Here is a 12923-nt window from a genome sequence, read left to right on the forward strand (position 1 = left end):
TTAATACATAAAAATCGTTTATGTATATAAAAATATTTTGATTTTCATTATGAAACGCCATATCATTTTGTCTATTTTGAACACAGGAATAAATTCAATCAACCAAACAAACAAATTGATAAAAATATCCCAACCTGGTTGTTCAATGTAAGTGGGGCTGGTTTCTTCTTGCTTCCCCCAGTCTGGGCGGCGCTTCCCGACGCAGCAGCAACAGGGAGAGGAGACGATGATGGAGACGGAGATGATGCGGGGGAAGGGCCACCGGTTGCCATGGCTACAGCTACCGCCGCTGCCTTTGCCTCAATTAGTGTGGCAGCGGTGGGATTGCTGGATCTCAGGAGAACGGGAGATGAGATCTCCATGGAGTGACGATTATCACCACCACCTCCTCCGCTCCCCCCTCCACCACCACCGCCACCGCTCCCTCTATCCTGAGATTCCTTGGAACGGAGTTGGACACCAAGCATGGAAGTGAAAGAATGGCGCTTGTTGGACGATTTGTTCTTGCTGCATGAGATAAACAAAAATGAGATGGGAAATTATGAGTATTTATTCTTATCAGATAGATGCTAGTTGTGGTAGCAATTTCAAAATGAGTTTTTTTTTTAATTATGTGTTTTATTTAATAGTATTCCATCACACACATTCACAATATTCACACGTAATTCAAAATTATTAGAAACTGTAAATTCAAAAATAATAAACATAAAAAAAACAAGGGAATAAAGAAAATAAAGAAGTGACATTATGTAAATCAAAGCAAAACAATAGATATGGGAGTACAGTTCCCCCAACCCCTCCCCCCCAAAAAAAAAACCACTTGTAGGTTTCAATGCCAAACATTCCTTGCAGGAAAACATAAATCAATTTGTGGGGGCAGATGGAGGTCATTCGTAGTAAATCTACATGTATAATGACATATAGCATATTACTGTGTACAATGTAATACAAATCACAAGATACAAAAACAAATAGAATGGGAAAAGGGGGACAATATAGGCCTATCTGTACCTAAAATGAAAATCATACAGAGTATATCGAATTGCCACTTCTTAAAATGTACAGTAAGTTTTTTTTTTTTCTTGGCTAGGTGACATTCAATGTCTTTTTGCAATTTCAAAATGAGTTTGTACAGAACCCAATAAAGTGACCACCCAAGTGTCTATAACAGCATAAAACGAAAGAGAGAGATCAGGTACAACGGTAAGAAAATTCTAGCTTTCTATTAACTTCTAGATCATACTATGTATGCTTTTACATGTACATAGTTATTAATATCCATCTGGAGAGCATTTCATGAAACAAATAGTCCATGATTTTTCACTTGTAACTGTTATAAGCTACTGAAATCCTTGCACCTGATTGGCCGATGACAAGTTAGTCAGTGAATATAACTACTTGCTTCATGAAACACTCCCACATGTACAACAGCTTTTGGCAACTCTTTTTATTTAAATATTGTAAAGAAATGGATGAAGAGAACAATGGTAGGCGTAGTTTAAATCAAGGTTCCCCAGAGCTATCTACCCTTTGGAAAAATTGGTGGTGCCGAAAAAATGTCTCTGCCGGGAATCGAACCTGGGCCCCCAGCTTTGAACGCCGGTGCCTTAACCACTAGACCACAGAGACGGGTTAGTGGTTAGGGCGAACCAGATCCGATTGACCGTCAGATAGACAGATTTTCGACACCATACCAATTATAATTTCCTTTGTCGGGTGAAGGTGGGTTTAGAACAATGACAAGCCGCCATGCCTCAGCTGGATCAAAGCTATTGCTTCGATACAGTACACGTATGGGAGAAGAAATACAAATGTGTAAAGTTATACATGTACAACAGCTTTTGGCAACTCTTTTTATTTAAATATTGTAAAGAAATGGATGAAGAGAACAATGGTAGGCGTAGCTTAAATCAAGGTTCCCCAGAGCTATCTACCCTTTGGAAAAATTGGTGGTGCCGAAAAAATGTCTCTGCCGGGAATTGAACCCGGGCCCCCAGCTTTGAACGCCAGTGCCTTAACCACTAGACCACAGATTTAAGCTACGCCTACCATTGTTCTCTTCATCCATTTCTTTACAATATACATATATATATATAAACTCCTAAAAAAGTTTGGAAATCTGATTTTGATCGATAATCCTTCCTCAGTTTTAGTAAATATCAATAGGTAATTAATATAAATAAATAGATCATTTAATTCTCTTTAAAATGATACCCTATGTGAGATGATTATGGTTCACATGGGGCTGCTGTGCCTTGAAATGTGGGGCAAGGTCAAAATTCAAAAGTTGCAAAATGACACACTATTGAAAGTAACTGTTCTTTTTTCCATGGTGATGAGTGAGTTTTTGATCGATAATTCCTCATCAGTTTTAGTAAATATTAGTGCTGTTGTCGATAGGCCTCATATCGACATTGATGTCGACATACGAAGGATTTTCAATGTTTCCGACATGTCGACATGCACGCACCCACATCGACATGCAAACATAAAATAAAAAGGGGTCTAGCCTAAAGTCACGAGTATAAAGCTTAGCTGAAAAGTTGGAAGCTTTTATCCACAGTAAGTGGCGCGATTAAAATGTTTATTCAGCTATAAAGCGGCACATTAAATGAAAAAGAATACCTGCGAGCTGCGCGGCAGCAGAAATACGTCAGTGCCTGAGTCGAGTGTGGGCCGGCCTGCCCGATCGAGCTGCCGCGCCCCTCGCTCGACGATCGCGAGCGTAGCGTAGCCGTAGTAGCATTCACCGTACCCATCCATATGTACCCATCGCTATTCACCGTGCTTGATAATACGTTGCTCCTCAATGCATTACTTTTCACATAAACGTTTTTGTCAAAGTTGTGACCGCCGCAATTGAGCGCTTAATTCAAATCACGGAGTCACAGAAAACTCCCTTCCTTCGTTTGGAGATCGTTGCACGGATCGCCGCGGAAGTGATACTGAAATTATCGGTCGATTTTCATTATTTTTTACTGTCAATTTGAGGAGCTTGCGTTTGCAGCACATGTGTACCAGCGTATAATACGCAATGATCACTATTGTAATTGGTGATTCTCAAATTGGCTCCAAGTGTTATTGCGCAATGCTTTCGAGACCGGATCGTGGTACAAAACTTGATTCTCCACAAAAAGATGTGGATTAAATCGGTGATTTTGAAAGTGAATTCACTGTAGCTTAGTGAAAATATGTTTTCCCGAACTGAGCCTGTATTATATAGATCTAGATCTAGTGTGGGGATATTCTTCGTGTCAAGGTGAATACGTTTGATTGAGAGTGTTATGTTCCATGATCGAATGATTTTTTTGTTAGGGAGCCTAGGCGCAGGCTAAATTACGGTCCCTTTTTCATGTCGACATTGTCGATGTCGGGATTAGTTTTTAAGCGACATGTCGACATGGATTTTTGTTCCCGACAACAGCACTAGTAAATATCAATGTGTTATTAATATCAATTAATAGATCATTTAATTTTCTTTAAAATGAAACCCTACATGATTGTGATTATCATTCACATGGAGGTGCAGTGCCTTGAAATGTGGGGCAAGGTCAAACTTCAAAAGTTGCAAAATGGCACAGTAAAGTCACTTTTTTTCAGTGGTGATGATTTTTTTCAATGGCCAAACTCAGATTTCCAAACTTTTTTTGCTCCTTTTGCAGCTTTTCAATTCAGACCTCATCCAACACTTTTGAATCCTGCTCTTTTTGTGATGGCATGATCATAACAAGCATGGTACCATTTTAAAGAGAAGTAAATGATCTTTTGAATGATGTAAAATATGCATTGTGTAAAATTGGGAGTTGGGAGAAATTAATGGCCAAACACAGATTTCCAAACTTTTTTGAGGGTTTATATATATATATATATACATACATATATCAATATATAAATGTATATACCTGTATATACATATATATACATATACACACATATATATATATATATATATATAACAACTTGGTTTTGAACACACGTCATAGAGTTACAAGACCATTGAGTATAACAGTGGCAACGAGTCTTCAATGGGAGTTTTCGAAACCATTACATACACTTTCTGGAAGGTTGATATTGTCTCAAGTCCTCCATAACAAAGCAGCCTTGGTCGAAAGAAAATCAGTGAATCAAACCAATAGTGTCGTCCTGGACTCTGTATAGATAACATATTTTGACATTTTTTGTCCGCTCCAAATCTTAGGACGATCTGCTGTCCCGGTCCACCAATTTTCGATAATGACCTCTAAGCCGTTCACTGTGATTTGACGGGCATTTTCAATAGATTCTCAATGTCCCAGAAAGCTTCTGCATTCTGATTCGGAAAACTTGCTATTATCTCCATGACCAGACCACTCACCTAGATCCTGATTCTTGGGAGGAGGAGCTGCCTCCCTGTCCTTCACTGGCTCCTGCATCTCCTCCTGTGGCACCTGCATTCACATCCACAAGGCTCTTGGCTGTATCATTCAACTATACACAAAAACATATAACCGGTCAAACTTTTCATAATTGTAATAATGATGATGACAAAGACGACGGCAGCTATGACGAAGATGATGATGAAGACGATGATGATGTTGAGGATGATGAGGATAATGATGATGAGGATGTGGATGATGAAAATGATGGGACAATGATGAGGATGATGATGATGATGATGGAAATGAAGATGATGATGATAATAATAATAATAAGCATTGATATGGTGCCATCTATCTCAAAATAATCTATTCCGAAGCACATTGTTATTATAACCTCGGCACAAGCTTGAGCTGCCTTCCAGCGCTCAGCGCATTCAAGGAATTAATCCTGCCCAAAAGCCATTCACCTCATCCGAGTTGAACACAGTACAACATGGGTAAATATCTTGCTGAAGAAAAACATGCCATTAATCAAACGATACACAATTGAAGATAAGATGAGTTAACACCTAATGTGGACCTCATCAGTGATTATAAAGCACACATCTCAAAGAGCATCTTGACCAAAAATGTTGAAGCTTATAAGATAAAAAAAATTATCTTTTGTTGCTATAACACAGCACCTAGCAGTTGACTATTCAGTTTTGGGTGATGATATGCATGCTCATCATTGTTGAACACGGGTGTGAGTGGTCACAAATAAAAAGATCTGGAAAAAGCTGAAGGGCGCTGAAAAAGTCTGAAATAGAAAGAGCTCCCATACTTTTTGTACGGAGGAAAGCCAAAACAAGCTGAAAAAAAATCTGAACTCTCACACCCGTGGTTGAACATACATGGTTGACGGCTGTGATCGGTGGGATTCCAACTAATCTGTTCTCGTGTTTATATAAACAAACTAGTTTTGGATGATCTCACAGCTCAAATCAACTGACTTGAAGTAGGAATGTTTTTCTCACCTCCACAAAAGAGATTGGGAATATTCCAATTTTATCCCCCTTTTGGCCCTCTATCCAATTCTCATCCACTCTCCTTATCACCATTAGTACTTCATCCTGTAAAAGGGGAGAGAAAAAAAAAATCAAATAAAAATTTTAAACATGAGTGACAGGGATGAATGGGAGTAAGTTATACTGAGTGAAAAAACAAACACTTTAAATAGTCTACAAATTGCCAACTTCATTAAAGAACTTTTAGAGGGATTGCTTCAACCAAGCCCCCCCCCCCCCCCATGGCTTCTGATGCCCCATGAATAGCCTTGATGCCCTTCCAAATATTTGTAGACTTAAAACTAAACAAGTTCCGCTTTTGCCTGAGGCTTTGGTGTCCTGTGGTAATCAAGTACATGTGTCCCATTAAAAAGTACATCTCATAATATCATAGCCCTTTTTTAAACATTCTTTGATGCCTCCGAAAGTGAGATCGCCTTCCCTTCTCTTTAAGTGCAAATGCTAGACTCACTTCAATAAATTTCTATTAAACATCCCCCTCCCTCCTCTCCTGAACAACAAATAACAAAGTTTAGAGACCTTATTGAAAGTAAGACAATCCTTTTCCTCCTGTTCGTTGACATCGAAATCGTAGAGCGCTTTACACTGAGGTGGGTCAGGAGGGAGAGGCACCAGCACTTCTACGTAGCTGGCCGGAAAGAAGCCTCGACTTCCATCAAGTTCGCCATGATACCAGTTGTCATCGATTCTCTTCAGAAGGAGTACAACAGCACCTTTGTTGAAAGACAAATCACTGCAGAGAACAAGATGGACAGGAAAAGTTTGGATTAAAACCACACGAACAATGAATACAGATATAGGGGCCTGTTTCATAAAACTTGTTATACATGTAGTAACAAAATAATAATTATTATACTGCTTATACAGCGCCTACAACCTCTCTTTAGTCGAACAACATTACTGTAATAAGCTCATGAACCTTTCGAGGAATAAATTCCTGCCAGGTACGCATTTACGGTTTTTACCCCAACCGAGTTGAGTTTAGCACAAAGTGGATGAATTTCTTGCTGAAGGAAATTACTCCATGGCTGGGATTCGAACCCTGACCCTCTGTTTTTTTAATGTCTTGGAAACTAATCCATTGGGCCCTGAAGCTATAGACCAATCCACTGGGCCACAGTGCTCCACAAATTTCCAGTAACCGCTACAAGCTAAAGTTGTTATCTCACCGAGGAACAAATGCTTGCAACGGCAGCCATGTTTGGACCAATCACCCTTTCTGACGAGTGTTGGAAACGTTAGCAATATCAAAAGCTACTGGCAAATTGTTTTGAATCGGCAAAAGTATGTTCACACACCACATTTTTTTTTTGCTTTGGGTCAGTATGAATGCAAAGAAATAATTATCAGTTAATTTCTAGACACAAAAATTTCTTGTAATCAATTTAACTGGTATTCCGGTGAGCAAGGCAGTCTGAATACACTTTACAACCAGGGTATGACACTACACAAACACAAATTCCTATGAAGAATAATAATGCTACGATACGAAGACAAAAATGTATACTCTATAAAATAGTACATTTGTGGAGAGCCACAGAAAAAAGTTCCAATGTACATGTAAAGTGCTATTAAAATATCAGAATACATGTATTATCATCATCATTATCATACTAGCATTGTATTGACCCAATACATGTAGGAACTTTTTTGCACCCACATGTGTACATGTATAAGGGCTATTTAATAAAAAAAAGTTGAGGATGTATCTAGTCTTCTCCCATATTTTATTCTAAACATGTTCATGTTCAAATGCAAACTGAGAAATCAGCATGAATCATGGATGACAAATAATTTGTTTATTATCATGCGAATCAAAGACTTACCCAGATTCTTGTCCGTCATACTTATAGATAGCTTTAGCACATGGTTGATTAGGACCAGAAATCTAGAGACAAGTAAAATCAATAATTAGATGCAGAAGGCATTTCAGAGCTGACAAAACATAGACAGATTATTAAAGCTTTGATTTCAAGTTTTTAGATTTCATCCATTTGCAGGCCTCTACAACAATTTGCTAGCAAAATCTAATGACTCTGTATACATGTAGTTCACATTAAACATATGTGAACAAAGTACATGCATACATGTAAAGCAATCTCCAGTTGCTTCATACCCCAACTAAATTCCCTTTATTCTTTGATCATAAAAGAGGTTAAATACAGTATGCTTTTCAGATAAAAATTCTCTTATATATTTTTTTCGATCCCACAATATCCACAATATGCAAAAAGAGGGGGCATGTTAAGAAGTATTCATACTCATTCTGTATGTAAGTTATAATCAATGAAATACAGCCTTTGTGTAATTCACATGGCTTGAGTCAACCATTCCACAATGGAGGTGGGATTGTTGCATGATTGATTATTTCGTCATAATTTGTTTTCTTTTCTTGGTATCAAAATGCCTCCTTTTCAACAATATACAATACTCGTTTTAATACCATTCTTATGTTGGCTCTTGTTATACTGTGGTTATAGAGTGAACCCCACCAGAAAATTAAAATATTCAAAGTGTTCAAATTTTGCCATATTTAGGTATTACATGAATTTTATAGCGAAGTCAGGTGATAAAATATTCCATTCAATAAATTTTGTTTTTCTGAGCTCACTGAACATTGTACATGTACATGCAGTGTTGCTGTCTACATTCAACACTCAGCATAAAGGAGTGTACATTGTACAATTCAAACAATGAAATACAAAAGAAATATCAAGTGGGCGACATCATTGACTCTCATTTGCATCGCACAGTGCTACGTATGCAGATGTTTTGTGAACAATAGGTGAAATTTTCAGCATTATGCTTGTTTGATATTTTTCTTTTCATTCAAATATGCTTTTTGTTGGGGGTAGCCTTGCCCTTTAGTAAGAGCACATGTAGACTCACCCTTTAAATGTCTGTATAACTTGAAATAACTGTTCATGATGATAGTCAATCATGTTCATTGGAATGTTAATTGGACATTCACAGATACAATAGTATTCTACTCCCGTCCTCAATCAAATGTAAATGTATGATGTGCACAGCATCAACCATTTCAAAAACATAGACACCACTCTCATTACAATGGTTTATTTTCTTTTGGTCCTATGCCAAACCATCCAATTGCCAACTCGTCTACTATCATTTGGTCCACCATCAGTTTGTCCAATATCCACATGGTCTAATTGCCATTTCGTCTAATAACCAGTTGGTCCAAATAGCCATTTAGTCCACACGATTTGGCCTAATAAGACTTAATTGGGCAAAGTTAATAAAAATAAAATGAATATACATGTAAGACCAACTGGTTATGAGACAAAATGATGATTAGATGAAGTAATGATAAGACCAATTAGCATTACCATTTAATCCCCCAAAAGTGGTTTTCAAACCACAAAAAGCGGTCTTGTTGTTGCTATGTGAACACTCTCAGTGGGGTGACATGTTTCTCGCGAAATTTGAATCTTCAGCTTCAACTTTCCACACAAAAGTGTATGGAGTAGTAGCGCACTCAAAATGTGCAAAGATCGCTCCCTGAAGAATGATCGTGTCATCACTTACGCTAAAACCAGTTTAGCGAGGCAAAGCAATCTTGAAAACTACATCGCGAGGTGGTATTGAGAACCAGTTTGGAAGATCACTTCCAAGACCACTTCGACCATTCTCAACACATGTGTAACTATTTGCCAATAAGCTGGTTTCTCAGTATTAGGACACTAATGAGATTGAGAACATGGTCATATACGCCTACAGTGTACATGTGTACATATACATGTACATTTGATTTGGTGTTGATTTTCAAGTTATGTAAATTTTTTAAATGAAAAATGTTCATTGTTAAAAATTTCCCTCGATGGACAATCCACAAATACATAAAATGAACAGGGTACAATGTATGTCCACTCAGGGTAGGAAATAATTCTTATTTTAGGGGCTATTTTATTTTGTTTTGGGGCAATTTCTGAATTTGGAGGCTGTTCCTCTCATTTCAAGGTCTAGTTTTTTTCCCTAACTAGCAAATGTTGAAAAGATGGTCACCGTAATTCCATTTTGCAAAGATTATGGGCAATTTTTTAACACAGTGGGACTATTTCTGAATTTCTGGAGCTATATTACTATTATTTATGGCTATTTTTTATGTTGTATTATTCTGCTGTATGTAAAATATTTAATTTCTATATACACATTTCCTAATTATTGATTGAGGCAGATCTTGGAGCAACTACTGCATAAAGAAATAATGGTTGTGATGTGAGGGGGCTAGGGGCTATTTTGGCTGCCATGAGGCCAAGGGTGAAATCAATCTTTGCCACTGCTGATACACATATATACATCACAAACAGATTTTAGGATTGGGGGCCCCTCTCATAAGGCAAGACAAGGATAATTGACATTGATTGGGCCATAGCTCATCTCTTTGCGGTCTGGAAAAACAAGAAGAGCTGTTGACATGTCACATACTGTATTACAGACCATATTACAGAGCAATCTCTATTATTACAGAGCAATCTTCCCCCTTTATTCCCCCTTTAATTAACCAGTGCATCTACATGTATTCTTATCTTTGTTATGATTGATTTAATCTTATGGACAGCCCTAAAATCGAAAAAAGGACAGAAAAAAAAAATTCATACATTGAACATTAGCACAACAACATGCAATGTGCAATACATGTATAAATGTTCAATTATCATTATAATGTATATCATAAATTATGAATCACCCTTCATCATCAGCAACCTAAAGTGGATTCATTCCTACATGGATAAGATCTTCAAATTTCTGGAAATAAGTGCTGAATCACTAAGATGAGTTCCAGTAAACAGGCTTGTGGCATGCATCTTCTTACATCTCAATTAGGAATCTGGATTACTCATCTTTACTCAGAAAGCATGTTTGCATTACCACACATTGTGCTACTCCCTTTATAATCTGCCTAGGGGAGGGGGGGGGGGGGCAGCCCGGGGGGCCACTTACTTTGACGAGTGGATACCATGCGCGACCAAAAAAACACGTAAAAAGGATCTCTTTTTCACGATAGGGCACGTTACGTATGTAACGTGAGGTGTCAAAAACACAAAAATAATGAAAAAAGGGTATCTATTTTGCTAGGAAAATTACGTGTTCAGGGTCGAATTTGCGGGGATGATAAAACAAAATCAAAATGTTTTATAAAGGATGTCCTTTTTGCCCCAACACTACGTGTTTAGAGTCCGATTTGCACGAGGTGTAGAAGGTGGGGTCGTACTAAACGACCGACGACCGAAGGACCCGTAATGTTCAATAAAACATTCCTGTACTTGGTTAGGGGTTCATTTCAGGGAATATTTGCCAAGAGTATCGTTTTGTTTCCAACACTTGTTAAGGGTAGGGTTTCACACGCCAATACTTGTTAAGGGGTGCATTTTCAGAATATGGAAATTACGTGTTTAGGGTGCTTTTCGAGACCCCATGGTCGTGCATGGTATCCACTCGTGAATGGAAGTGGCCCCCCCCCCCCGGGGGGGGGCAGTCAAATGTTTTTTTTCAGTTCTGGACGCAGTCCGTGCGTGGACTCTTTTAGGGTATCAAAAACACAGATTTTCAAGAAAAAAGGTGGTTTTGAAAGACTGGTCAATAGTCAATCGCAGGCTTCAAATGTATTTAGGGTATGTTTTTTTCCCCAAAGCTTTTTCTTTTAATAGAGACTAGCCAAATGTGTTTAGGGTATGTTTTTTCCCCCAAGCTGGCCAGAGGTCATATTTTGGCTATAACTTGTTTTATAGGGTTACACTTCGTGATTCCGAAGGCTCGTAATTGCGAAGGTTCTTTATTCCGAAGGTTCGTAATTCCGAAACACGTACATTGCCTATACCTCGATGTTCGTTAATACGAAAACGAAAAGGGGTCCGTTAATCCGAACATTTGTGGCGTAACTCCGAAGGTTCGATAATCCGAAAAGGAAATGAGAGTCCTAATTCCGAAGGTTCGTTAGTCCGAAAAGGAAATGAGGTTCGTAATTCCGAAGGTTCGTTAGTCCGAAAACGAAATGAACAACGAACCTCATTTTGCTTTCGGATAAACAAACCTTCAGAACAACGTACCTCATTTAGTTTTCAGTTTAACGAACCTTAGGAACAACGAACCTCATTTTGCTTTCGGATAAACGAACCTTCAGAACAACGTACCTCATTTAGTTTTCAGTTTAACCAACCTTAGGAACAACGAACCTCATTTTGTTTTCGGATTAACGAACCTTCGGAATAACGCAGTTTCGGAATTACGGATATATATGGTTTTATAAAGGCCAAAAGGTGTAAATAAAGCCGACGAAAAACTGTTTGGAAATACCCTGGTCACGCATGTGTACAGCAATATACAATACCGGTATTTGACTCCCCCCCTCCCGGGATAATCTGTCATAAAGAATTCAAGTAAAAAGCCCCAAATTACCACTGACCAGTGGGGTAGTTTTTGCTTCAAATGTCAATTTAGCTTCAATTAAACCATTGTATTGTATGTGTCAGCATTTAATAGACTGACTTTCCCTTTTTTTAAGTTAATATCTGTCCCCTTATTTTTACACAGGATTTTCTTAACCCCGGACTATCGCTAACCCCGTACTATCCTTAACCCCGTACTATTTATTTTCCTTTTCACAAATTGTTTTTGCTAACCCCGGATAAGGAATGCTTGCTTTTTACACACGAAACTAGCTAACCCTGGACTATTGGTAGCTCGTGAATATTCACGAAGCGCACTGAGGGGTCAATCGGGTCATATCCAAAATTGCGCGCGCTTTAAATACATTTGTCGATCGTGCATTCGATTCGTAGTACAAGTACCGGTACTTCACTCGGAATTGTCGTGATCGCTGTTCATGAATATTCATTATACTTACCTCTGATTGGACAACAGGGCCGGCTCTGTTGCGGGGCATGAATGGGAGCGCTTAGCCCACTTTCGTTTTACACATGCGATCTTAACCCCGTACTATTGCTCTTAGCACCGCAATTGGTGGGATAACCCTGCTTTTTTGCAGGGCCAAATAATCCCGTACTATAGGTGGGGTTAGCCCACTTTGCAAAAACGCTGTGTAAAACGAAAGTGGGCTAAGCTTAACCCCGTACTATAGGTGGGGCTAAATTGCCATTTAGCCCCACCAATAGTACGGGGTTAAGGAAATTTTAGCCTGTCTAAAAAGGGTATTAGACCCAAACTTTATCATAAAATTATTTATTACGTTTGATATTTTCCAGCTTGCTTTCTATGTATTCTCTCACAAACTCCCCCCCCCCCACAGTGCTCCCAACTCAGTCCCATCACTTTATTTATCATAACAATAATCATTAATTTTATTATTGATTTTTCAACTTGCTTGCTTCACTTTTTCAGTCCAAATTTGTGAACGATATCTCTCCCAAGTCCCAACTCCCTGGTCCCATCAATACATTTGCCTCATTGCATATCACAGCGCAAACCTTTGCTTTCTTTCCAGGGTTAAATGAAACATGCCCCTCCGGAGGCTCTATCT

The 12923-nt window shown here is 38.5% G+C and overlaps 1 protein-coding gene across 2 annotated transcripts in view; it reads right to left on the reverse strand.

Moving 5' to 3' along the window:
- The window catches only part of LOC121413810 (E3 ubiquitin-protein ligase SH3RF1-like), a 32087-nt gene that overhangs the window by 7492 nt on the left and 11672 nt on the right, over positions 1-12923 (reverse strand). For both annotated transcript variants that reach the window (XM_041606782.1, XM_041606778.1), the window contains exons 3-7: positions 7252-7313; positions 5945-6158; positions 5375-5470; positions 4355-4467; positions 135-507 (exon numbers count right to left, since the gene is read on the reverse strand). In XM_041606782.1, the coding sequence (XP_041462716.1) occupies positions 135-507; positions 4355-4467; positions 5375-5470; positions 5945-6158; positions 7252-7313 (858 nt within the window). The remainder of the gene's footprint in view (positions 1-134; positions 508-4354; positions 4468-5374; positions 5471-5944; positions 6159-7251; positions 7314-12923) is intronic.

This window comes from Lytechinus variegatus, chromosome 1, assembly GCF_018143015.1.
Source record: "Lytechinus variegatus isolate NC3 chromosome 1, Lvar_3.0, whole genome shotgun sequence".
Lineage (NCBI taxonomy): Eukaryota > Metazoa > Echinodermata > Echinoidea > Temnopleuroida > Toxopneustidae > Lytechinus > Lytechinus variegatus.